The sequence below is a fragment of the Leptinotarsa decemlineata genome, unplaced genomic scaffold (genome assembly GCF_025532065.1).
Source record: "Leptinotarsa decemlineata unplaced genomic scaffold, Ldec_3_MD MMD2_tig00026299_RagTag_RagTag, whole genome shotgun sequence".
In the NCBI taxonomy this organism is placed as follows: domain Eukaryota; kingdom Metazoa; phylum Arthropoda; class Insecta; order Coleoptera; family Chrysomelidae; genus Leptinotarsa; species Leptinotarsa decemlineata.
This window is the reverse complement of record NW_027412676.1, coordinates 6,978,692-7,004,824: the sequence shown is the minus strand read 5'-3', so window position 1 is coordinate 7,004,824 and position 26,133 is coordinate 6,978,692. Positions and strand designations below refer to the sequence as shown.

At 33.8% G+C, this 26,133-nt stretch overlaps 2 protein-coding genes across 3 annotated transcripts in view; one reads left to right on the top strand and one right to left on the bottom strand.

Moving 5' to 3' along the window:
• Nucleotides 1-2,282, bottom strand: part of LOC111505383 (ubiquinone biosynthesis protein COQ6, mitochondrial) — a 119,976-nt gene extending 117,694 nt beyond the window's left edge. For both annotated transcript variants that reach the window (XM_074180794.1, XM_074180793.1), the window contains exons 1-2: nt 2,037-2,282; nt 1,229-1,419 (exon numbers count right to left, since the gene is read on the bottom strand). In XM_074180794.1, coding sequence (XP_074036895.1) covers nt 1,229-1,419; nt 2,037-2,196 — 351 coding nt within the window. In that variant the 5' untranslated portion in view covers nt 2,197-2,282. The remainder of the gene's footprint in view (nt 1-1,228; nt 1,420-2,036) is intronic.
• Nucleotides 2,283-4,087: 1,805 nt separating this feature from the next.
• Nucleotides 4,088-25,521, top strand: LOC111505382 (uncharacterized). The gene is made up of 8 exons (XM_023160178.2): nt 4,088-4,219; nt 5,796-6,808; nt 13,090-13,236; nt 13,337-13,570; nt 18,702-18,972; nt 19,664-19,788; nt 19,842-20,097; nt 25,217-25,521. The coding sequence occupies exons 2-8, from the start codon at nt 5,994-5,996 to the stop codon at nt 25,466-25,468; spliced, it is 2,100 nt and encodes a 699-aa protein (XP_023015946.2). The 5' UTR covers nt 4,088-4,219; nt 5,796-5,993; the 3' UTR covers nt 25,469-25,521.
• Nucleotides 25,522-26,133: the final 612 nt, after the last annotated feature.

Below are 26,133 nucleotides of genomic sequence, written 5' to 3'. Positions count from 1 at the left end.
ATGACAGCACACTTGTCTCGTCATTCCATTTGGATTTCAGGACATCTGCTGAGGGTATACACCTTCACCGGCAGAAGGAGGTTGCATATCTTAATGAGGATCTAGAGGTGATATCGAATTGGGATGAAAGTAACCAGGTTCAATTCAATGCTATGAAAACCAAGGCATCGTATTTCTCCAAAAAGATAAATGTCTCCGAATTGTATAGAATAGAAATGAATATGTTTATTTCATCACATTAACTACAAAATGTATAATAGTGACAAGTCAAACTGACAAACAAGAATAACATAACATATAATAATGTCAGGACAGACAACTCTCCTTTCTGCTTCAATATGTTTGTTAGGGGTTGAAATGGACACCAGTGGACAAAATGACAGAATCATGTCACTGGAAATGCATAGGCTGCTTCTCAAAAGCTTGGAACACTGTTCCGAACCAGAAAACTGTACACACCTCAGCAACTTTTGATGCTTATAAAGCTCATATCCGACCTTTATTGGAGTATTGTTCTCATGTATGGAGCTCCGCCTCTAAGCATACCCTGAAGCTGCTGGATTCTATCCAGAGCCATCCATCTGATTGGAGACACGAACATCACTTGCAACCTTGATACTCTGGAACATCGATGAAAAGTTGAAGATTTGTCTCTCTTTTATAGATACTTTCAAGGGAGGTGTTCAAGTGACTTGGCACATTTGATTCCACCAAAAGTGGTACACCTCGACCTTTACTGTTTAAGAACTCTTTCATTTGAAGAACAGCGTTCATGTGGAATAAACTTCCTGAGAACGTTTTTACGAATGAATTTAATCTCCAGCGTTTCAAATCCAACGTGAATCGCTACGTTCTCATGAAACCGCTCCTAAAGCGCCTTAAGAATTTTTCTGTAGTGCTTGTATTTTGTCCTTGAAAAATTGATATATATTTGGGTAGCTATCAGAATATTTTTGTGCCCAACAAAAGATATTTTTTGAGCAGGAAAATCAGTTTTTATCAATATGAAGTTCTTCATTACAATTTACATATTTTTCAGATCGTGGAATGTGAAAATGATTGTGTTGTTCCGAGTTTGAGAAAAAGAAGTACTTTCATCCAAATGAGTATTTATGTATTTTATATGTATCTAGTGAGAAGTACTAAAAGATTTTCATCGACTCTACAAGAAATTCTAGGCAATATTTCTAAACATTCTATACTTATGTATGAAAGTAAAGCTAATTACCTGTAAACGTTTCACTGTGGTATATCTCCCGTTCTTTATGTGTTTCCAGATATCACTATCGTTTAATAATTTATATGTTCCAGGATTGATGGAAATTACTCTATTGCTATATTTCTCTGGTAATGACCAATCTTTTCCCTTACTAGCCTCAAGCAATAGTATCCGTTTGCTTGACAACTTTGAATTTTTGCCTGAAATGAATGGAGGATTCTTCTGTTTATTTATGACAACACAATTCAAAAGAGAATTTTGACAACATCCAGTTTCAACTTTATATTTTGCTTATTTTACATTGGGGATATACTTACACAAAAAATCCCAAATTAGTGTCACTATTTTTTGGGTTCAAAACTTCACAATTTCTTCGTAACGTTTCGCTGGCGCAAGTGGCTAGCTTCTTTAGAGAAGTTGATGTTGATATCAGATGATTCGAATATCAACCCAGGATGTATAAATCTCTGAAGAAGGTAGTCACTCGCGCCAGCGAAATGTTAGGAAGAAATTCCAAAAGTCCACGGCCTTTGAACCCGAAAAATAGTGACAATGAAAACCTAACTTATGAACATTTTGCTTTATTGGATGTTGTTGACCACTGAAGTGGTTTGTTGGATGTTATTATGAATCTTCTTGGTTTGGAGTAATTCAGTAAACTGCAAACAATGAAACCCTTATTTACTGATGACCTATTAAAACAAAATTTACCTGTAATGCCAGCTACTAATTAATGTATGTGAAAGGTGTGAGTTTGAGTTTTTGAATAAGGAACATTTTTGCGTGTGTTTAATCAACTTACTATACTCTCACGTACCTAAAGTGCAAGCTAATGTAGTTCCTACCATTCCACCACCAGCAATAACCACATCATAGTAATTTTTGGAAGTTACTTCGGAGGAAAAATGTTTTGTCAAAAAGTTATTTCGCGAAAATTTACCAAAAACATTGGAAACCCAAATCGAAGACTGTGCCATGATTATGAATTAATAAACATGAAAATATATCAATAATAAAAATAATCTATTTGAATTTCTAATTTGTAAAATGACAGATAACTTTGGCAGCTCACCGCAGTGACGCCAACTGGTAGAAAAAATTTCCCCTAAGCCTATTTAAATCCCCTAAATTCAAACTAAGATACCCTAAATTTTTGTGATTTTTTTTTGCTTAATATAATTACGGCAGTAGATAAAAAATATAATTTAAATTATATATATATATATATATATATATATATATATATATATATATATATATATATATATATATATATATATATATATATATATATATATATATATAGCCACATTTTCTCCTGCAAAATTGTCTATATCCAATCCTTCTAGAGGAAATTCGATGACATCATTCAATTTGCCTCTACTTTCCGTTGGAGAGAATCTTTTTAAATGTATTACTAAAATATAGGGAAACTTGTGGATTGATAGGGACTTTATGCATTTTCTTCTTTCCTTGCATTTCGAACACGTCGGTTTTTCAATTCCATCCAAAGTTTCTTCTCTTGTAAAATAATCTAAGCATTGCCACAAACTCAATTGGTAGGTTCTTTGTGGTATGGAGAGAGACAAATCCCAAAAAGGATCAAATGTTACTGAAGAGTATCCACAGTGTGTGCATTTCATCGTGGATTTCAATTGGCCAACGAAATTATCTACAAACTTAGAGTTATGCATCCTCAAATATGTGAGCCATGACTCTTGTGCATTTCCGCTGTCGCTCAATTTTTCGTCCATCTCCGTTAAGATTGGTTTAGGTTTCTCATTAATTATATTAACCTCTTCATGTAATCCTTCTAAAAGATAACGGAGAAACTCCTTGGTGTCTTGATGGGAATTACCCATGAATCGAGGAGCAAAACTTTGAATCTGATTTTTTAAGGAGGCTGTATTTACTACTTTATCAAAAGAATCTTCTGACCACAACTCCTTGATGACTTCTGCAAACGATTTTATTAAAGCACCCTTCATACTAGAAATACTAGTATTGATATCTTTCATGAATTCATCCTTTTTCAAATATTCCAATAACCATCTCGTATTTGATAAACATTGAATTACGCTGTTCATGAAACAGGTGTTACCAATATTTTTTAAACCATTTAACCCAAAGGTTTTGACTGAAGAATTTATCACTGAACAATCCGAAATATCTTTGAAACCCATTTGAGAATTTTGCTGAGATAAAGTATTTTTTTCATTTGCTTTTATTTTAATTTCATAAAGTGGTTTCTTATTACCTCTCTTTTCTTTATAAAATTGGTTTTCAGGAAACAAGTAAATTTCATCAAGTTTTTTGGAATCAGGGAGAGTACCGAAAAACGAAGCTGCGTTTCCTCTTTGGATGGCAATACTAATTTTCTGAATGAGAAAAGATGTGGCTCTTGATTCGTGGGTTTCATCGGTTACCTTTTTTCCAATTTCATTGATGAAAGATAAGGCTTCAGGGCCAAAAACACCAAACATTTCAATAGCTATTGGGCGAAAGATATAATTATTTCCCAAATTCTGATATTTCCGTAGTTTGGAACTTTCTCCTAAAGAAGCAACAGCACCCGCTTTCGCAGAAGTAGCAGGAAGATGGCAAGTTGCTAATGTATCTACACAAGTAAAGTCCCAAACAATAGATTTACCATTTTTCCATGGAAAATATATATATATATATATATATATATATATATATATATATATATATATATATATATATATATATATGTATATATAGAATATCTCAAATAGTTTTTCACCCGAAAATTCCTCATTTGAATTTTTCTCACTAAAGTTAGGGGAAAAATCCCCATATTGGCATCACTGGCTCACCGACATACCGACATTCGTTTCTTTGTTATTAGTTTGTGTCAGTTTGTGAGGTCTTGAATTTCCAGTGATATCATTTGGGAAAATGAAAACAGTAATGTGTGTTTAAAATACATAATATGTTAAAACGTTGTTTGTAGAGAAATACGGTTAGAAACTCAAAAAGGCAAGTCAGAATGGGAAAATTAATTTTTATAAAAGGCTTATAATTTTCTGTAAAACCGTTTATGAAGCAGTTTAACTTCTATTGTTGAACGGAACACTGCGCCGGTGCGAATGTTATAACATTATTTCTACCTAGGTTTGAATAAGTAAACCATACACCTGTATAGGATTGAGGATGGAGATGAGATGAGAGTAAGGATTGAGGATGGATAAGTTCTGAAATCCTGAACAGGCACATACTTCGATTTCATAATTGAGAGGGATATATTTTTCGGATATATTAATTTTTGGGAAATACAGGTTATGACATTCCACTGCTCCATCTTTAAGAAAAAAATAAACGTGGGATACTTTCAAAGGAAGGAGGAAAGCAATAAATTTGAAAATACACTCGTCACTCATTACTCTCCAATTTGGGAAGAATTTCAACCGATGATGGCGCTGCTTATACGACGACCAGCTGATCGGAATAACTGAATATAAAACATAAGTTATGTTTTGGTGATTTGAGTTATTTTATTGTGAATTTGACAAATTATTGTTTTTTGTGCTTTTATTATAGACATGAGAAATCGATTTATAAGGAAAATAAATCACTTTCACTCATGGGTACAAGAAACCACAACAATATATGACAGCTGACAGAACTTTGTTTTGTTTTGTTGGTTTAGTTGTAATATGTCCCATAGATGTCTTATTTGGACAATGAACCCCAAGGAAATTTAAAAAATTATGAGAATCATAAATAAAACTTTAATCATTATAGATCTGCTGGAACACGTACTCCTGGCCATGTCTTTTGACTAATTGAATCGTGACTCTCTTCAGTTCGCATTTTTACGATAAAATATTGGAATACTTGGAATATCTACTTTGTATTGTTACCTTTGATTAGAAGACAGGGGTTCGTGAAGTAATATTTTCATTTTTATTCGATATCATCGGTTGAACGATTATAGAAATGGAGTAAATTGAGTGCAACTTGTGACTTTCCATTTTTTCAGGAGTGGAGTGAAAAGAATTACTATGGGGTGATGGACTTTTGGAGTGGACATGCGCATTTGCAATTGTTTTGTTCCATTTTGAATTTTTACGCGCTTGCATTATAGCATTTATGATTGTTGTTTGTAAGATAATTATTAATAATGAAATGATTGAAAATGATGAATAATTGCATCAGGAAACGCTAGTAACAGTAATGTTTTGGTTTTTACAGTCTGTTGGAATTTTTTGAGACGTTTCGCAAGCGCTAGTAGATGTCTGTTTTCTCCCTGACATTGTAACTGTCAGGAAGAAATTTCAACAGACGACCTAAAAAGCCGAAACATTCCAATAAGAATAGTTTCACCATCACTTCCAAATTTTGAAAAGTGGTTTCAGTATAGGTATGATGCTAAAATCATACAACATGAAGTGAGTCTGAACTTTCGAAAAAGTACCTACTGAGCAAGAGTAACCATGCACAGGCATACATATTGGTTTATTTGTCTCTTAAATATTCATAAACAGTTTATAGTAAAAATTTGTTTTTTGTTGATAAAATTTGTGAAATTTTTACTGGTTTTCTTGAATTTCAGAATTAGAAAATTGACCAATTTAGATAGGTACCAAGTGAAGGGCCTTACCCTCAAGCTCAATGCGTACAGTGATGAAGCGAACAAAAGCAGTAAAATAAAAATGTAGGTAGGCAGTGTTTTGATCAATACACTCCGTTTCCATAACAACACATACATCTGAATTTCATTGAAATAGTATATAGTAGGTGCTGAAGTGCAATGTACGATCACACTACTTCCGTTTTTAATAATACTTGTTTAAAAGTACCTATACATTCAAAAATTGATCAACCTCTTCCAATGTATGAACAAAAATACAAATACAATTTAGAAAACGAGGCCAGGAGATCTAGTTTGGAGTTGGATGAAATGCCTAAAAAATTTCTAGACAAGGAAACGACAAAATCATTTTTGGATTTCTTTAGTAACATACCAGAATATGATGAAATCAATCATCTATCTAACAAAGAATTTTATAAGAAGCTGGAAAATTTAAAGGAAAAACAAAAGGTATACCAAGAGTGCTTGCAAAACGAAATTAAATTTGACTGTAAAGATTCCGAGTGGATTGAGGATTACAAAAATATTAAACTTGGAGTCAAGAATATAAAAGACAGTAAGAAGAAGCCAACTCTCAAACCATTTTGTGCAACTCCTATTTTGAGCAACAGTCGTAAAACGAGTAGAAACTTTGATATGAGTTTCGATTTTTCTTCGGGTAAAAATACGCCGACCAAGCCACCATCCAGAAGGTCTGTCAGGATTGAAAGCCCTAGCGAGTCATTTACACCAGAACCAAATTTTAGGCCCAAATCCAGGGTCAACTTGTGCTCTGCCGAGTTGAGAAAGGCTGGAAATATAACGGACTGGGAGGATTTGAGCCTTGAAAATTTAAATCTGTGTTCTGGAAGTAACACTCCAGCACCATTGGAGATTAAAAGTGCACCAAACAGCCCCGTGAAGAGTAAGCTAAATAAAGAAGGCTGGAGTGATGCTGGCATTACGATTCCAAAACCATTTCAGATGACAGTCAGGTGATATATTCTACTATTATAGTGCTAATATATTGCACCCAATATTTATACCTGTAGATATGTTATATTTACACTTAAAAAAAATTACTTTTGAAAAATTAATATCATTTTCGAAGTAGAAGAAATATGAAATATTTAATACAAATATGGAATTCGTATAACTAAGGTTGGAACAATAATAAACAATTGAACAATGAACAACCGATGTACCTACAATTGTTAAGCTTTGCAGGGTTCATTTATAGTTTGTCGACAGATATATCAGCAGGTGGCGATGGAAAACAAATATAGGTATAAGTACCGCTGATTATTGCTGACGAAGGGCCGATTAAATGAATTCGAATAGCATTTATATTTTAATCGAAAATTAGGGGACTTAACCACTTGAAAGAGGACACTCTGTCTAATTCAAAGGCATTACAGATTGTCAATTAAATATAGATACCTAATGCTGATTGGTTTGTTTGTCCTATTAGAATCAATTATTCCTTGGTGATCATTTTCGAAAAGGTTATCCATATAATATAATATGAGATAACGTTAATGAAGTCACAAAAAACGGTGTTTTGATATTCCTGACTATTTGATCACGGAACGCGAAGAACCTGCCCTCAAAGTCTTAGAAGCCGTTATCTCTGGTTGATATAACATAAATACCTACATCATAAGCCAAAATAAACCCTTGTGGATTGCGGTGGAGGGTCGAATAGACCCACTCACTTTAGACCTACCTACATCATAAACTATTGTTGAAATCATAGCACAATCATTATACTGAAATTTACAAAGTTACGCAAAAGGGCCCGGCCAGGATTTGATTTCGGAGAAGGGGGCGAGTCAGTGAGCGATAATAACTGAAAAATCAGATAGAAATGGATTACAGAAATATAAACCCTTACATATAACGAAGATATGAAACTAAAAATATCAAATAAACTCTATGAATATTTAGGTAGGAAATTCTAAAATTGTTTCCTGAACACAATACCATTTTTTTAATATTGGCAAGAGGGACTCCTTTGACCTATCTTGTCAACATCTCATTTTCAAATGGTGATTTTTCCGATTGTCTAAAGACTGACAGGGTCGTTCCAATTCTGAAAAAAATGTGATCCAAAACTGGTTAGTAATTATCGTCCCATAACTTTTCCCTCCATATTTTCAAAAATATTTGAATATACCAATTAAGAGAGGCTGAACTTTCACTTGAAGCTGAGTCATTTGATAATCGACAATCAGCATGGATTCCAAAAAACCAAATCTACAAGCAGGTTATTCCCTCCTTTTATGAAAACCTGACTAACTTGGTTGATGCGGGCGAGTGTCCTGTTGGGGTCTTCTGTAATCTCGGCACTGCTTTCGACTGCGTCAACTGTAGCACCCTAATAGCTAAATTAATTAAAATTGCTGTTGAAGGACTTGCCCTGGAGTGGATAAAATCTTATCTGAATGCAAGTCGTTAGTCTTCCAAGGGTAACTGAGAAAACAGTGACCATCTGTAACTCTGATTACTTGACATCAGTGTAGGTGTTCTTCAAGGATCAGTAGTAGCTCCAGTATTGTTCCTAGGATATATGTAAATGACATCGTTAGAGTGAACCCATCCAAACACTTCACATTTTATACGGACGGTACGTCTATACTTATTATTCTCTAAATGCATCTAAATGCAGAAAAACCCCAGTCAATACATTTTCATGAAAGACAAAAACAAGCGCCTACAGTAAATATCAATAATAAAGTTTTGGAAAATGTATCATGTCTAAGTTTTCTGGGCCTGTACACCGATTAGTGTCTTGACTGGAGAAGACACTGTGAGTCAGTTATAGCTTCCAGCTATCTAATTAGAAACATGAGATTAGTTTTGACGAAGAAACAACTGATATTGTTATATTAAACAGAGGTCGAATCCCGCCTAAGATACGGAGTATGTTTTTTGGGGTCATCTACTTGTTTTAATGATCTGTTCATATCGCAGAAAAAATTATTGGTTGTATGGCAAGTGTCTTTTGTACCTCTAGTTGTAGGTGTAGTTGAAAAGTTCCGGGTCTAGGAAATAATACCCTTTTTTTTCGAAATTGGATTTATTCATCAATAATAAACACGATTGAAATGTTGGTGAGCTGCTGCATTTGTTGGTGGAATATTTGATAACTGTACAGGTTTGTTCAGTTTTGTAGACTTGACGTATTGTGCATAACAAAGATTACTGTTTTCTCAGTTACCCCTGGAAGACTAACGTATTATACCGTACAGTTTTCTTTTTCAAATGCTGCTGAAAGTTGATTCAAATTCAGCAGTTTCCTTTTTTTTTTCTCTTTTTGAAAATATAATTAAAATATAATTCAAGTTTGTCCCCTGATTATTATTTTATTTTAGGAATCGGTTTTTGACCGGTATTTCCAGCTGACCTAGACCTAACCGCGCGATCTCCGCCCTTTATGTCGAAAACGATTCATCTTATGATTTTTTCAAACAAAAGTTGTGTGGAATCCAATCCTCTACAATGTTGATAACGATTATAAATGACGAAAAACTCATAGGGAATGAGATATTTGTAAAAAATCGATTATTGTGACTTTTCATCTTAGATTAAATTAGTCGCGTATACCCACCATATGTTGGTTTTGAGACAACTTTTAGGATGTCAAAATAAAAGTTTTTATAAGTTTATAGCAAGCTATCTCAAATTTCGAGATACTCACCTAATTTTGACTAAAATGACTGGACCATCACTGATAACAGATGAAAGGTTTGGTAGGTACTTCAGGTTCCATTCTACCACTGCCTACTAGCACGGATTTTATTCTCTTTAATCTGACTCCGGCCGTGAAAGCTTTCAATGGTCAGCAACAGCCGGACCGCGGTCCGTTTGCGGAAAGGTCGAACCAAATATTGTAACGTGTTGTGTAGCAAGTGTAAATTAATACGTAGATAAGGTATACCATACCTTCATTAATTAAAATAATATTTTTGAGCTATATATAATTCAACTTAAGTAGTTCCTTTTTATTTGATAAGTTGCCTAGTTAACCTGTTTTACAAGTACCTACAACTAATATGGTTTGATTAGTTTCCTATCTAGCATGTGTGTGTGTTTGCGTGCGAATTAGTTGATGTTGCGGCAGAATGGACAGATATGGCTGCCAAGGTGTTGAATATGTCATAACCAACACTTCGAATAGAGATAATTCATTTGCAAGAAGATCTGTCTTTGCAAATGTATAAAACGGTATCTAGTGATGAATTTTGGGCGAAACATGAAAATTGCAAGAAACTAGCTAAACATTTGGCTACTATGTTTGGCTCAACATACGTATGTGAAACATCTTTCACAAAATTGAATTTTCTGAAAAACATATATCGTTCGAGATTAACGGACGCCCACCTAGAAGACACACTTGAATTTGCTGTTCCTATCGAGAACCATACTATAAAAAACTGGCTCAAGATTATCAGTGTAGTTTCTCACATTAATTTTAGGTCTTGTGTTTTATAATTCAAAATTTGATTTGAAATCAAAATAATACATAGGTAACACCTAATTATTATCCGCTGTTTTTTTCTGGACCTCCTTAACATTATCCCATAGTATCCGGACTCCACCGACCCCTGGTTATGTCCTTATATAATATTTTTTGAGTATGTACAATATGCCTAATATATGGAGTACTTCGAAAAGAAAAAATAATTTTGAATATAAACTGCTCAAAATGAATATAGAGACATTTATTTTTTATCAATTTATTTATTTATTACACAAATAGGGAAACAAACAGAATAAATAAAAAATATCCTCATTTCACATATGAAAGATAGTCAGTAAACAAAATATAAATGCTAAGTACATTACACTATATAGTAATGAATATTAACAAAAAATTAAAAAAAAGACAGTATATGAAGAACCGATAACTAATTATAAATAAAAATAGATTTCACATACTTTTTATATCTAACGAAAGGTAACCTCAGTTTTTCAATATCAATGCAATGAGTATTGAAGGATCTGACAATTTTGCTTAAAGGAGAGTTTTTCCCTGAATTGGTTTTTCTAAATGGGGTTGCAAATAGATCATGGTTTCGCTACAAGGTGTATTCAATGAAATTTTTGTTATCAACGTAGGACAATCGACACGTGTATTGAATAATTTGTATAGCATCAATATATCTGACATTTTTCTTCTGTCTGTAAGAGACAACAAAGAATACTTTTTGAAAACTGGGCGGAAATTTCCATTGATTATAGAAATGTCACTTTTACGCACCAATTATTTGACGAATTTATTTTGAACACTTTCAATTCTCTGTTGGTAAATCGAATATTGTGGACTCCAAACGACAGATGCAAAGTTCAAACGACTATATACCTACATAAGAGTAATATAGATTAAGAAGTGTTTTTGCATATCTGAAATCTCTTGTATTTCTTATAATGAAACCCAATAAACGATTACACATATTTACGGTCTTCTCAATGTGGGATTTGAAAATCATTTTGGAATCCATTATCACTCCCAAATCACGTACTTCATTAACTGTTTTGATTGTGTGATTTCCTATTTGATATTGAAAATCAATGGGATTTCTATTTCTGGTGAAAGTTATTTTGTGACATTTATCGAGATTTAAGTATAGACATGTTCTTAAAATGCAAAAAGTAGAAAAATATGTATTATTTTGTCGAACATTTATATTTATAAAATAGTTTATAGGTGCCTTTATTAAAGTTAACTTACATTGTTTTCAAAATGTTGTTTGGTAATACGATTAAAAAGAAATACAACTGAGTGTCAAAAACAAATAAAATTCATTTCAGAAAAAATTAAGAAAAATGTACAATTATAGTGAGTATGTCCACCCCTGGCTCTAAGAAGTTCGGCACAACGACGAGGCATGCTTTCCACCAAATTTCTAATTATTTGTTGTGGTAACTGCTCGTAAATCGTCAAAAGAGCATTTTCAACTTGGTTCAGATTTTGGAAGGGTTGATGATCCTTCAAATGTCTTTCCAGTTCATGCCAGAAATGCTCAATAGGATTTGAATCCGGACTATTAGCTGGCCATCTCATGACATTAATATTGTGCTCCTATAGGAAATTTCTCACGACCCTGGCTACGTGTAGCCTGGCATTATCTTGTAAAATGAACCCAGCGCCCATATTTTGGGTAAACGGGACGACATGAGGTTTCAATATCTCCTCTATGTAACGGACAGCCGTTAAAGTCCCTTCCCGAAATACCACAAGGTCCGTGTGTCCTGTCAAAGTTATACCAGCCCATATCATTATCGATCCACCTTTAAATGGAACACTTTCTTGCACACAGTCATCCAAATAGCGTTCACTGGGACGTCTCCATACCCGAACACGTCCGTCGTTGTTGAATAATATGAATTTTTTTTCATCTGTAAACATTACATTGGCCCACTGCTCTAAATTTCAATTACGATGCTCTTGACAAAAGTTTCTACGATTTCCTCGACGAGCTGGAGTTAATCTAGGGGCTCTAGCAGGTCGTCTTGCATGGAGTTGTACTTCGTGAAGTCAGTTTCGTATCGTTTGGTTCGAAATTCGCGTTCCCGTAGCTTCCATAAGGTGATTTTGCAGTGTTCTAGCAGAATCGGTGCGACCCCTAATTGCCCAAAGTCGAAAGAAACGATCTTCTCTGCGGGTTGTTGCCCTTTGTCGATTAGGATAAGGGTCTCTTTTTACTATGCCGTAAATTTGGTACCTATTCCACGCTCTGGAAACCGTAGAATAACTCACATTAAGCATTTGGGCTACACGACGCCTTGAATACTCTACTTCGATCAATGCCACTGCTCTATCCTCCTTCTACCCAATACACCAACATTCATTGTTTAAATTTTGAAATTTAATACTTATCACGAATTAAAGTAAAGTGAAACTACAGAAGTTTTCATATTAATGATCGAATGGAACATGATAATAATTAGTATGGAGTACACACCAGAAGTTTTTATCATGAAATAATATATATTTATTTACTTATTGGCTTTTAAGGATGTGTCTCTATATTCATTTTGAGTAGTTTATTTTCCCTTCATGGTAGCTTATCTATCTCATCTGAATAATTCTTTTGTTTTATCGTTTTCTCCACTTTGCATCATCAAATTTAAAATATTTTCAGACAATGTGAGTCCGAATCTTTAAGACATTCACGCTTAATAGGTACTGTTTCAGCAGTAACCAGAACGTGGATGTTTATATGAAATATTTGTATCTATTACTATAGAAGAATCACAATTTCTTTTCTAGGGACGAAGAAAACAAAATAGTTGAAGAGTTGTTCGTGAAAATGAACAAGCCTAAGGAAGAAAAACCAGAACAGTTCAAGGCTCATGAAATTCCTATCGAGTCTCAAATACCTTTATTTGATAAAATAATGGAGGATCAAGAAAGGAGGTATTCACTTGGGAATTTGTGAAATGCGATATGGCTGCATGCTCAATTTTCAATTTGGGTTTTGGTTTTTATCATACTATGTGTATAATTTCAATTTTAGGAGTTTCTTAACAAAGGAACGTAGAAAGGCAGATCTTCAAGCACAAATGAAACCCTTTTCATTTACGAAAAGAGATGAGGAGATTCAGGAACTCACTAAGGAATTATCAAAATCTTCACCGAATCTTTATTCGGATCCACCACTGAAGATAAAAAAATTCAAAGCCAAACCAATACCCAAAAACTTATTTAGTAACTATATTTATACGAAAATGCACGAGGATGAATATTACAGGTGGGAATTTTTTCAGGCAGTGAAAAAATGTTCATAGCAATATTTTATTAAAACAAATTTTTATGATTATGGTTGATTTGAGATCCATAGGATGAGTGATTTACACAAGAACAAAATAATTCATATCTTCATGGTAATTATTCCAATATTAATAGTTATTCAAATGAAATAATTACTCAGTTGAATGAACTGACAATTCTTGATGGTTATTTATTTTTATGACATGATTATTGTTATTTACTGCGTATCAAAATAGGCCCCTTTCTCTTCTTTTCTCTATTTCTAATATATAATGGGTTGATGAATCTTCTGTCCTGAGGCTGAACTGATGAGAACTGTTCTCGTTACGCATGCGTATTCACATGGAAATTTGTTTGGGTTGGTTTCTGGAATATTTTTTTCATTTATTTAATTTTGTTAGTTGTTGATTGAGGTTACATAACATTTGAACTGGATTTTCAACTATACGGATACATTAGATAATAAAATGGACACGATCAACACTATTTTATTGTTTCCATCATCATCCTCATTTTCTGATGATGGTGAACCAATTCTTCAAATTCCAAGTGCCGCGGAACTTTTGGTTTGTATACTTTATATGACTTTGAAAGTACGAGAATTTTCTCTCTACTGAAAAAGTTATCTACTTTTTCATTTTCACTCCTGGGGATCAAAAATTCCGAAATTTGATAACCTGAAAAATATTTTATTATCAGTTATATAATTTTCATTTCAACTTGATTTTTACTTGACATGGTCGCTAACTCAAATTATAAATATATTTCAAAGTTGCCTGCCTGCTTGTCAAATCAAAACTCTTCATATATACGATAGATGGCGCAGTAGTCTTCTCAAAATGCCTTCTGGTTTCACCAAGTGTCCGAGATCCGAGACTATCTCGGACTGTTTCGAATTTATTGCTTCTACATATCTGTCCTGCACAGAACAAACCTTACAAGTGAAATGTTTAATAAAAGTAGGTTTGTTCTGGTTCTAACATCCGAAACTGTTCGGAAACTGCGCAAGATATGATGCGTACAAGCAAAAAATCTCGAATAGTCCGAAATAGTCTCGGACACTTTGATAAACCAGAACGCATTTTGAGGAGACCACTGTGCCACCTATATCTTATATATAAACAGATGAAGGCGAGAAAATACTGTTGATCATATCCATTTTGTTATGTAGCGTATACTTGTAGTCAGTTCAAATGTTATCTAACTTCAATCACCAATTATTCGAATCAAATAAATAAAAAAAACATCCTAGAAAATAGCCCAAAACAAATTTCCACATGAATGCGCATGAGCAATGGGAACAGTTCTCAACAGTTCAGCCTCAAGAGCAAGAATTATTCGGGATGGTTCAAGACAGTTTAGGATCATTTCGCAGTCGAAACCAGAATAGAGGATTCATCAATTCGAAATAATCTTGTCTTTTGTTACTCTGAGGAAATTATCCTCAATAAACCAGAACGCTCTATATCAACTGCGCGTGATCCTGACGTCCTAGAACCTGAATTTCGTAGTATATCTGCTGCTCGGGTTTCGTCCCGAGCAGCAGATATAAGAAAGTAAAGGAGGATTGAAAAATCCTCATTATTGCATTGTACATCTCTTTTCCGTTCATGAGAAAAGTACATTAATCACTGCTCTCTCAATCATCTTCATTGGGTTCCTGGACTAAGTGTATTTTATATGACTTGGATACTAGCTCAGTTGATTTTTATACTAAATGCTATGCTAAATGCCTCGTACTGAACATGTCCTAACACGGCGACTTCGCTAGCTTCGTTAACTATAGACCCTCCCGTTTCTTATTTTTTATTACCTACATTTCCAATTTTCTGTTTTTTTTCAAACTTCAAAATATACTTGCTACTGACATGTTCATCTTGATGTCGTTTATTAAATTGCCGAGCTGTTATATTGGCACATTTTTAATTTAATACAACGAAATGATATCTACCCTTCTCGGAATGGAATAAACCACGGTATTAAAATTTTAAAGACTACAAATTGATGGTCATAACTGATATTCACAATGGAATTCTCTAATTTCACGATTGTATAATGCCATTTACATGTGACAAATGTCACAAAAAATAAACAAAAACCTGTATATAAGACTTTATATAACTTTAGGCTACCTTGGGTTATATTAATGCAAAAAAATACAGTTCATGTTTTTCGGTGATAATATAGCTTTCTAAGTGAGATTAAATTTTTATATGAGCTGTGGTCAGTGAAAATATAACAAATTGAATTTAATTATGATGGCGAAAAACTAGTTCCGTCCATCTCATATAATTTATTCTGGTCTTTAGTATAATTGAATTCGATTTTAATACAGAAAATTTCCCCTAATTTTTCGAAATATATTCCATTCTTTTTAGAACAATATTTTCACTGTACGCATTTACTATGAATTCAGATGAATAACAAGGAAATATATAATTATTCATATCACGTACCTATACAGACTACAATTGTTAAACATTTTTGGTTCAATGAGCCTCTTTTCCTTTTAATTGAAACAAATATTGGGCCAAAAAAAACTTTTTCAGCATACGTAAACGGAAATACGAATGCTTCGACTCCTTCCACTGGTAATATTACCATTTCAGGTGCAACTGGTTGACATTTTCTGATTCGACATTCCTGACAATTTCTGAATAATTTTTTCACAGCTGAACGAATACGTAGTATCCAATAGTTCCCTCTCAGATCTTTCACCTTTACACCAAAGGCTTCCAGTTTGAAAGTATCCTTCACCATTAAGATGGAGTTTATCTTCGTCGCTATATCGACAGCAAATATTGGCATGAATATGTTCCTTGTTATCAGATAAAACATTGATAAGCCCACTAATAGTCCAATCTAATTTTGATCTAGACATGATAGGCCGGTTTATTCTTGGTTGAATAACCTGACGTGGAATAATCAAACCACAATTATCTTGTCCGATAGGAAGTTCAGGTTTAGCATTTTCAACAGATTTAATAACTTCAAGATCTAAATGTGGAAATTTTCGAGTCAAAGTTTCTACATCAATTTTGTGGCTTGGTAAATTCAAATTTCTTACTGTTCTGAGATTATTTATAATGGAAAAACTAGGTTTTTACTATTCGCTGAAATATTTACAGAAACGTTTTTGAAGTGTCTTCAAAATGAGTAATATCGTTGGTCCATTGAAAACGTAGTGGAACAACTGGTCCAGAAAGGTTTATTTTCCTAGCTAATTTTTCGTCAATCATGGATCATGTTGATCCTTCATCAACACGAACATCGCTTGTGGGTCTACGAAGATTAACTTTTTGTATCATGTGCTTAAGCGCAAAATTCATTTAGGAACGCTGACTGATCTTGCGAAGTTGACTATTGTGTTTTCCTTTGCAATTATCGACCCCACATCTTGTTTTCAAAAAGCATCTATTAGTCATGTGACCTGTTTGTAAATATATAAAACATTATTTCAAATTTAGTGCCGAATCTCTTGTTTCTGGTACAGTCTTTTCCTTAAATTTGCCACATTCTTTTATATCATATCCTTGAAAAACACTCAACCTGAAGTATATCTACATTTGGTGTTGTATTTTTTTGAAACACATTTGTAGGTACAATTGAATGCCATGGAATTCACTTCTTCTTCATACCATTTTGCGAAATCTTCAAGTTAAGTTGGTATTTCCTGTATATCTTTCTGATATTTGAATTTTCTCCAGTTATATTTCTGAATAGGGGAAAAATTATTCACCAAACTCATCAATAATTCCGGGTTGAACAAATGAAGTGTAGAAATAACATTTTTCATTGTAACCACCAAATTATTGACTGCGTTCAAAAGATATATGCAAGATTCAAATGTATCCTCTCGTACCTGTCCAATTTTCTCGACTTTTTCTATCAGAGAAAGTACAATCCATTTAGATATGCCGAAATTCATTTCAAGAATTTTGAGGATTTTAGGAAAATTACTTGGCGAAATCATTAAGGCTTCGACAGGCTTAAAGGATCTTCCTTTGAGTGCCTTATCAAGACGAACAAAGGTTTGCTCATCTGATAAACAAAACTGCTCAGTAGATCTTTTGAACTCAGCAATAAAAATAGGCCAATCAGTGAGTTTCCCTGAGAAATATGGAAGGTCCCTTGCTCTTTGTCTCATCAGTAATGCATTCCTATTTGCACTAGTTTCTATACATTTTCTAGCGACGTCAAGAACAATATCTCTGTTTTCACCTTCACCAAAGGAGGAAGAATAACATGGATGTTCGCAAATAGAATAACGCTGGTTGCTTTTTCCGCTCAATTCTGATTTATTATTGATGTACTGTTCATCAACGTTCAAACATTTTACAGCTTTACTACATTTTCTGGCATCCTCAACCCAATGGTATAGACTTGGTTACACCCCCTGTTGTACTTTTTTGGATTATTTTCTTCTGAATTTCAATTTCTTTAAGAACATTTTTTCATTTTTTTCGATAGCTTTCAATCTTTCTTGTGTTTCTTGCTCATCTAATTCTTTCTGCTTGAATGAGTTTTAGTTCCAAGTTTAGCTTCGAAATTCTTGATTTCCTGGAAAGAATTGACTCTTCTTTTTTTGATTTTATTTTATTTCATTAAAAGAACTGTTTGATGGAAACTGAATTATCTCTGACAGCATTTTTCTTGGCATCGTTCAACTTTTCTGCATTCCTTTTCAAACAAATCGTTAACAGAAAATACTTTGTCTGCTTCTCTTATACAATTCTTTTGCAATCTACTGGTTTTAGCATTACCAATAGAAACTGTATTTAATTCTAGATCATCATCATTCATTTCTGCAAATCTCATTGGTGGAACACCTTTGTTGGCCCTAGCACTCCTGCTAGGGCCAGTTTCATATTTTTTTGTAAATTCAGTGGCCGACTTTTCCATAGCACGTTCTTGAGTAAGTCGAAGGCCCAATGTTAAAACTTTTTGGTTCAATAAACCTGGTTTATACCGTTTTAAATGAAACTTTTATTTAACTTGACTTACAGTAAATCCTCAATATTGAATTGTCTTAAAACCAGTGACTGATGTGACTGATCTGTCAAAATGAAATAATAAATTCTTATACAGTGTCTTCAACAACTATGTTTCAGAGCTCTCCAGAAAAAAATTAGAGCCGAAGAAATGTTACGAGCATCTTCCCTACCTCCATCTATGGCAAAACGTGAGAAGTCATCATCAAAAATGGAAGTTTGTCCTCGTTCTTTTCGGGACTCTCCGAAAGAAGGAAATATTTTGAGGAAATTGAAGAGCGTACCAAATTTTAAGGCATACCATGAAAGATTTGAGAAGGAATTGGAGGAATTGAAGTATGAATTCATATCTACGAGTCCAAGACCGTTCAAGCTCAAAACATCTAGACGGGTATTAATTGATAAAACTGATTTTAGATTTTGTTTTTGTAATTGTGAATTACTATTGAGGTATCAATAATAAACAACAAAAATAATTTGTCATGATTATAACGAAGATTGTGATTTATTTCAAAGTTATTTCGAAAATGTATTGTTTGGAAGGATTTAAAATAGGCTAACTTCATGTCTTTGAGTTATGAAAGATATTCATCTGTGAAGAATAATGCGCTAAATCTTTCCCAATAAACATTTTTGGTAAACGACCAATAGAAAATACATAAAAAGGGGGCCAATCCATGAAAAAATTACTTTCCGGAGTTCTATATGAAAAATGTTTTTCTTCTATCTTGAGTGTTCGTATAATAATTCAGAAATTTCGGTTTATTGCACGATCGGTTGTAGAGAACAATCTTCGGAATCGAAATCAACACCATCTCTGTAAGTAATTGAAGGACAGTCAGTTTATTTGGTGAAAGACCTACCTAGTGGGCCAGGATTTGAACCAAAAAATCGAGGCTAAATTTGTATTTAGATGTCGAAAATTGAAATAGAAGATTTGACATACTTACAATATAAATGATCCTTATAAATATTCATATTTGTCTTACAACTTCAAAATCTATTTTTCGAGTGAATTGTTAATAGTTAAGATTTTGTTTTTTGTTGAATCATTCATATAGGATTTTTGTTTGTTTTTATAGAGGAAGCGAAACTACTCGGCTAGTAGTAAAAGTTCTTCAACAAAGACTCCATCGCCTTCTTCTTGCAATCTTTCCTCGGTTAGTAGATCGAACCTAGCAGCGCTTTTGAGGATACAGTCAGCAAGGTAGTTCATTCATTTGAAAATATCTTGTTTTTATTTCAAAACCTACTTTGTAGACAGAAACAGGAAACGGAGATGATGACGAAGTTAGAGGAGGCAAAATTGAAGGAAGAAGCACGCTGGAGAGAAAAACTGATGAGGAAGAAACCAGTATGGGAGGCTTTGGCTTACAGTCATGAAGAAGATTTAGCAATGAGACTCCAACTGAGGAAGGATGAAGAGAAATTGAGAAACGAGGAACATCGAATGAGGATGCAGCTAATGTTAGGAAGGGTTAATCAACAACCTACGTTATTTGAAAGGCAATGTCAGGTGAATATCAAACAATATGTCTTCGTTTAGCAATAGAGAGGTTTTCCAACCTCAAGTGCGTCTTTGAAGACATTCCTGAGCACACATTTCTGTAACAATGCACTTCTGCTCAGAAGATGATATGGGTGCTTCCATCAAATTTGGAAAGATTGAATACTGGCGTTGTCACTCCCATACTCACCAGTTTATTAATTTTGAACCCATTAGTATGCAATGAGTTCCCATCTACCTGGCTCCCGATAGCGCGTATATTTGGGGGTTGTTCATGACTACTTCAAACTTCATTTCGAAATCATATCGAACTGGAATTGACAACTATTTGCTTTTCACGTGGATTCCGGTGTGATGAAATAAAAAAAATCGTGTTTCTACAAATATTTGTTTACTGTCTTGTGATTCATGATACACTCATTGCTGTTTTTTTATTACACAAATACATAATGATGAAAGGTTCAGCTTTATCTCTAAAGCAGCTGTCAAGCAATCAGAAATTGCTCTTGTGCTTCCCAAACAGGCGAGTGAATTGAATTTCTGCTTGCTTGCATTGATTGATGTTCCATTTTTTCGAATATATCAGATTGACATAACCGTTTGATATGATCATTAGATTATTTTTGGTTTCAAACCTCTTCTACATATTTTGGATTATGTCCTGGTTGCCGCTCTAGTTTTTGAGAGAAGTTGATATATATGACTATTTCAAGTCAGCTATTGTTGATCATCACGTACAGGTAATTCATTTTTTTTAAAAGAGTAAACTGACTTGCACTTGGAGTATGGGACTCTGAGTACATACTTTTACCTCTCGATAAATGGAACAAGCATTATTTTGTTTGGATTGACGTCCATATGGATTCAATCTGGAATCGTTAGCATGAGTTCTGAGTTGATTTCATCAAGCACCCCTTTCAACTGACGACTAGGTCATCAATATAAATTTGAGTCGTGAAGTCGTGATCATGCAACTTTGTTTTTAAATTGTCGATAACGAGGTATCATGAAAAAGATCATAGTACATATATCTTCTGAACGACACTCTTTTTTTAGTCACTTGATATTGTTCTTCTCTCTGAGAGGTACCACTAAACTGCTTCCGAGTATTTAATGTAGCTTATCAGTGAGGGATGGCCCCCTCTATATCAACGAAGTATACGAGAGCTTTTCCTATTTCCAGAAAAATATGTTTAATGCCTTCAACTATGCACTATCAATGTGCATATGTCCACTTGACAGGTGAATTATCTCTTATTAAACGGTTTATAGATTCCCTTCTCAGGTAGGAATTAATGACTTAGTTTTCGAAAAAAGAAGTGAAGTTCATAGGGCGATAAAACTGGTTCATTTATTCGACATTTACCTTCCATAACTATGAAATACATCCAAGTATGAAAGTGGATACCATTTTCAGTGAATTGACGGTAAAAATTACAATCCTATCGGACGATTCAATTGTGCAATTGGCGGTTCTTCATTCACAATCTTTCTGGAACTAGGAAAGTGTATCGCTTTTCTTTCGGTTGTTGGTTTATTGCACGTTTCAGTTTTTTATCAGACCGATGTTGTTGGGATGTTATGTCAAGAGTTCTTTCTGAAGACGTTATAATAATAATAATAATCGTCTTTATTATTTCCACATTCAAAAGAATACAATAAATATTAGAAATCAAGGTTCATATATGGATATAAATGGCGAAGTTTATTTTCTGTTGTGTAAACGCGACAGAAAATATTCTTCCACTTATCATTTCACACAAATATCTTCAAGATCGTCGTTTCAATCTCCCGTTTTTTTCTGAGCTCAAACAGCCCTTTATTGAACCAGAGTACTTAACTGTTGATTTACTTTAATTGTTATCATTAACTGACGTTTGTATTAGCATCTGGGATCCCGTCGGAAAAGAACGATTTGCTTCAGGCAGGTATCCCAAGAGTAACCTGACATTCAGGACACAGAACTTGCGATTTCATTGCCCCTAGGGAGTACAGAAGAATGGTAATCCCCCTCCACGCTATCGTATTCTTCCATTCTCGTTGGCTTTGCATTAGGGGTAGGTTCCCAGAGGAGATGAGGATTTGATTGAGAAGCTGAGTATTCTTTCCTGAGATCACATTATGCGCTATGCATTACCCGCCCTTCCCTATTTTGAGAGCGACAATTACTCTTGTATATAGGGAGATGGTGCAGAATTTCTTCACTGATATCCATGACATTTGAGACGTAGGGTGTTAATTTGTCTTTCCTAGGGCGTATGCCTGCTTCACTGTACCATTCAAATATTTCCTAAAGAAGATTGGTTTGAAAAGTGTTGAGCTATGGCTGATAACGTTCTGATAACCCCCTGTCTTGTGTCGTGTTTAGTGGCTGAAATTTTTATTTAGATATCGATCTTTACGGGTCGATTCTATGTACCCAAATATCATTCATTTAACCATATGGATAGTTATATTTTCGCCTAGGAGCTCTTCCACATATTAGGACATGGCAAATACTTACCAGAAAACAACTGATTCTCTTTGTAATGCCACGACAGTTACTGGATTACCTACTTCCGTTAAACATTCCGTTCAACAACGCTGGTGTTCCTCAGGGATTCATATTCTCTCTAACCCTCTTTTTATTGTATATCAACGACTTATTGAAAAAAACCAAGAATCCAGCATATTGTTTTGCTGACGACAGCACACTTGTCTCGTCATTCAATTTGGATTCCAGGACATGCTACGGAGGCACATCTTCACCGGCAGCAGGAGGTTGCATATCTTAATGAGGATCTAGGAGTGATTTCGAATTGGGGTGAAAGTAACCAGGTTCAATTCGATGCCACAAAAACCCAGGCATCGGTTTTCTTCAAGAAGATAAATGTCTCCGAAGCGGATACAATAATGTCAGGTTAGACAATTCCGCTTTCTGCTTCGATAAGTTTGTTGGGGGTTTAAATGGACACCAATATGTTTTGGTACAATCATGTCACTGGAATCACCAAGGCTGCTTCTCAAAAGTTTGGAACACTGTTCCGAACCATAAAACTGTAAAGGTTGGAGATTTGTCTCTCTTCTATAAATACTTTCACGAGAGGTGCTTATCGTTTTGAGTTTCAACTCAGTACATCTCGAACTTCACTCTTTAAGAACTCGTTCATCTGGAGAACTGCGTTTATGTGGAATAAACTTCCTGAGAATGTTTTTCCAAATGGATTTAATCTCCAGCGATTCAAATCCAATGTGAATCGCTACTTTCTCACAGCCACCACACTGATATAGCGCCTTATAGATTTAATAAATGGATGGATGTAGCCGTTACTACGTGATAGTAGATAATAATGAAGAAAAGAGAATTGAAACTTTCTACGTTTTTTACCACATTTATTTGTAACTAACGATACTGCAGTTTCGTCCTATAAGTTTAAGAATACATTAAACTAGTAGTTTATAATGTACTTTGTAACTAACGTTACTGCAGTTTCGTCCTATGAGTTTAAGAATACATTAAACTAGTAGTTTATAATGTACTTATAGGACGAAACTGCAATAACGTTAGTTATAAATAAATGTGGTAAAAAACGTAGAAAGTTTCAATTCTCTCTTCTTTGCTTGTATTTTCTCGTTAAAAAAATCTTCAGAGGGCAAACTTTCTTGCAGACATTTATCGTTGTCCACTAGCAAGACTCTACTACTGGACACTTAAATAAAAGTAATTTAAAATGTTTGTTCTATCATCAATCTAGTAAATTGTAAAGAATAGAGAATAATCCTTTCCTCTACCATACTTGAAAAAGCTAAGTTAATATGAGAATCGCCCTTGTTATTATTCATTCAATCGAACACAATCGAATATCACGTATAAAAGTTGTTCAAACAGCCGATGCTTAACAGTCAGGTATTGATCAATTGTCGAGGTACTTCCTGATCTGATATACAGTTTCGAAAGATGTCGAAGGGTTCTCACATTCAAATATTATTATTTTAAAGCGCTACAAGTAACCTTCGGTATCATCTGGGTATAGCTATTTTTATTTTGAGTATTTTTTACTGTTTTTATGCTTTGTTTATTTTTTTTATATATTATTAACTGAGTATGAACCATGGTTCGTATACCAGGTAATCACGAAATCAATCTACACTGTGCCATTCAGTTATTTTTAATATGAGAAATTTGATACTCAAAAAAGGTATAACTCATTGAAGGTAATATTTCTAATGAAAAAACAATTGAAAATCTATTTTGGTTCAATCAGAAATGAACTCAAGTCAAAAATTTCAAATAAAATCCTGTATATTTTTCAAACCTTTTCAATTAGAAAACAAGTGACTATTTTATTTTGCAATGTCATTTCCTTCAATCTCAATATGGTGATACTATGACGTCATGCATTGAAAAATTGATATTTTTAAATTTTTCATCAATTCACGTGATTTCAACTATTTTTTTAAATGTCATTTGAATACCAGTTCAACAATAAAGTATACCTTCTTGTCAATGAGGTTCATTTTTTGAGCATAACGTGCATAGATCATATATTATACGAGCACAATCTTATTTTTTCTGACCATTCACCTACAAATAGACAAAATAAGTTACAAACCTTTTTTCGAAATCTTTTTTTTATATTAATGTATAGAAGTTACTTCTTGGAATTTGTCTTAGAAATATCACCAGGATGAAGTACCTTTTGAGTCCTTCTGAAAACCTTTTGGAAACTTAATTTTTCACAGCACATGTAAATTGTTCTAACAATGTTTCAATCATTTTTATTATATAACTGAATCCTTATACCTTAGTAATACTAAAAACGTGAAATAAAAACCAACAAAACATTTGACAATGAAGAAATTATTCGAATAAAAGACGAACTCCTACATTCATCGATGAGTCCACTGATGGATCTGATGGATTCATCTATTGGTCCATTCAAAACATTAGCCAGTTTTTGAACTCGCCTGAAAAAATCCGTGATGTCATAAGAGGGTCACGGATTTCCTCCTACCTCTATTACCCCCTTGTCTAAAGTCGGCTTTATTTCGTAACCTCCTCTATGAGACAACTAACTAACCATTGAAAGAAATGATGTTTCTGTAAGATTGATAGTCAGTGAATACTGATATAATTGGTTTTTTCAAGATCAAATATCCAAAGACCAAGGAAGAACTCATCAAACAACTTCACCAAGAGTATGGAACTTCTAGAAAAAACACGAAAAGAATAACGAGTGACTTATCGGATATAAGATCTCTGGTAGAGATGAAAGATGAATCGATTCAAGCACTTTTGGAAGATGGCGATTTTGAAACAAGAAAAGAGAGTGAAAGTATACCAGAAGATAAAGAAAAATGCGATTGCTCCACAGATGAAGACAATGAACATTCTAATTGAGGTCTGCTTATTAGAAGTGTAGTTGATTTGAAATAGAATTTGCAGAAAAGTTATTGACTTGTTTGATTATTTGCAACTGTATTAAATCCTTCGAGGTATCATCATCTAGTTTGAGTAGAGCCTAGATGATGATAGCACGACCAGCTGTCGAAAGCGCTCGCATATAATTAAATAGAAGTTATAAAGCTTCAAATCCTTCTTGTGACTTACATTAATATTAAAATATTCATATATATATATATATATATATATATATATATATATATATATATATATATATATATATATATATATATATATATATATATATAGATATTTTATCGAGTGGGTATGATATAAAAATCAAAAATGAAACAATTAAATTGAAATCAATATGGGAATGATCAAAAGGTACTTATCTATTTATTTTTTGATTTTCATGGAATTATTTTCCAGCAGCTTGACTGCATTAACCTTTCTAAATTTCATATCATTTCTAGAAACATGTGGATTCGTTTTCCGACGGCATTTCAGGTTAGCTTCCCAAATTTCTGCTACCGCAGTTGTCGGTTGGTTGGTCAAACCACCAACACTGACATAAAAACTTGGCAAGTTGACTTGGGTGTCACACCAATAGGTGTTTCCACTTGTTTCGCTTGCGTTTACGCAGCTATTTTTATCAAGTA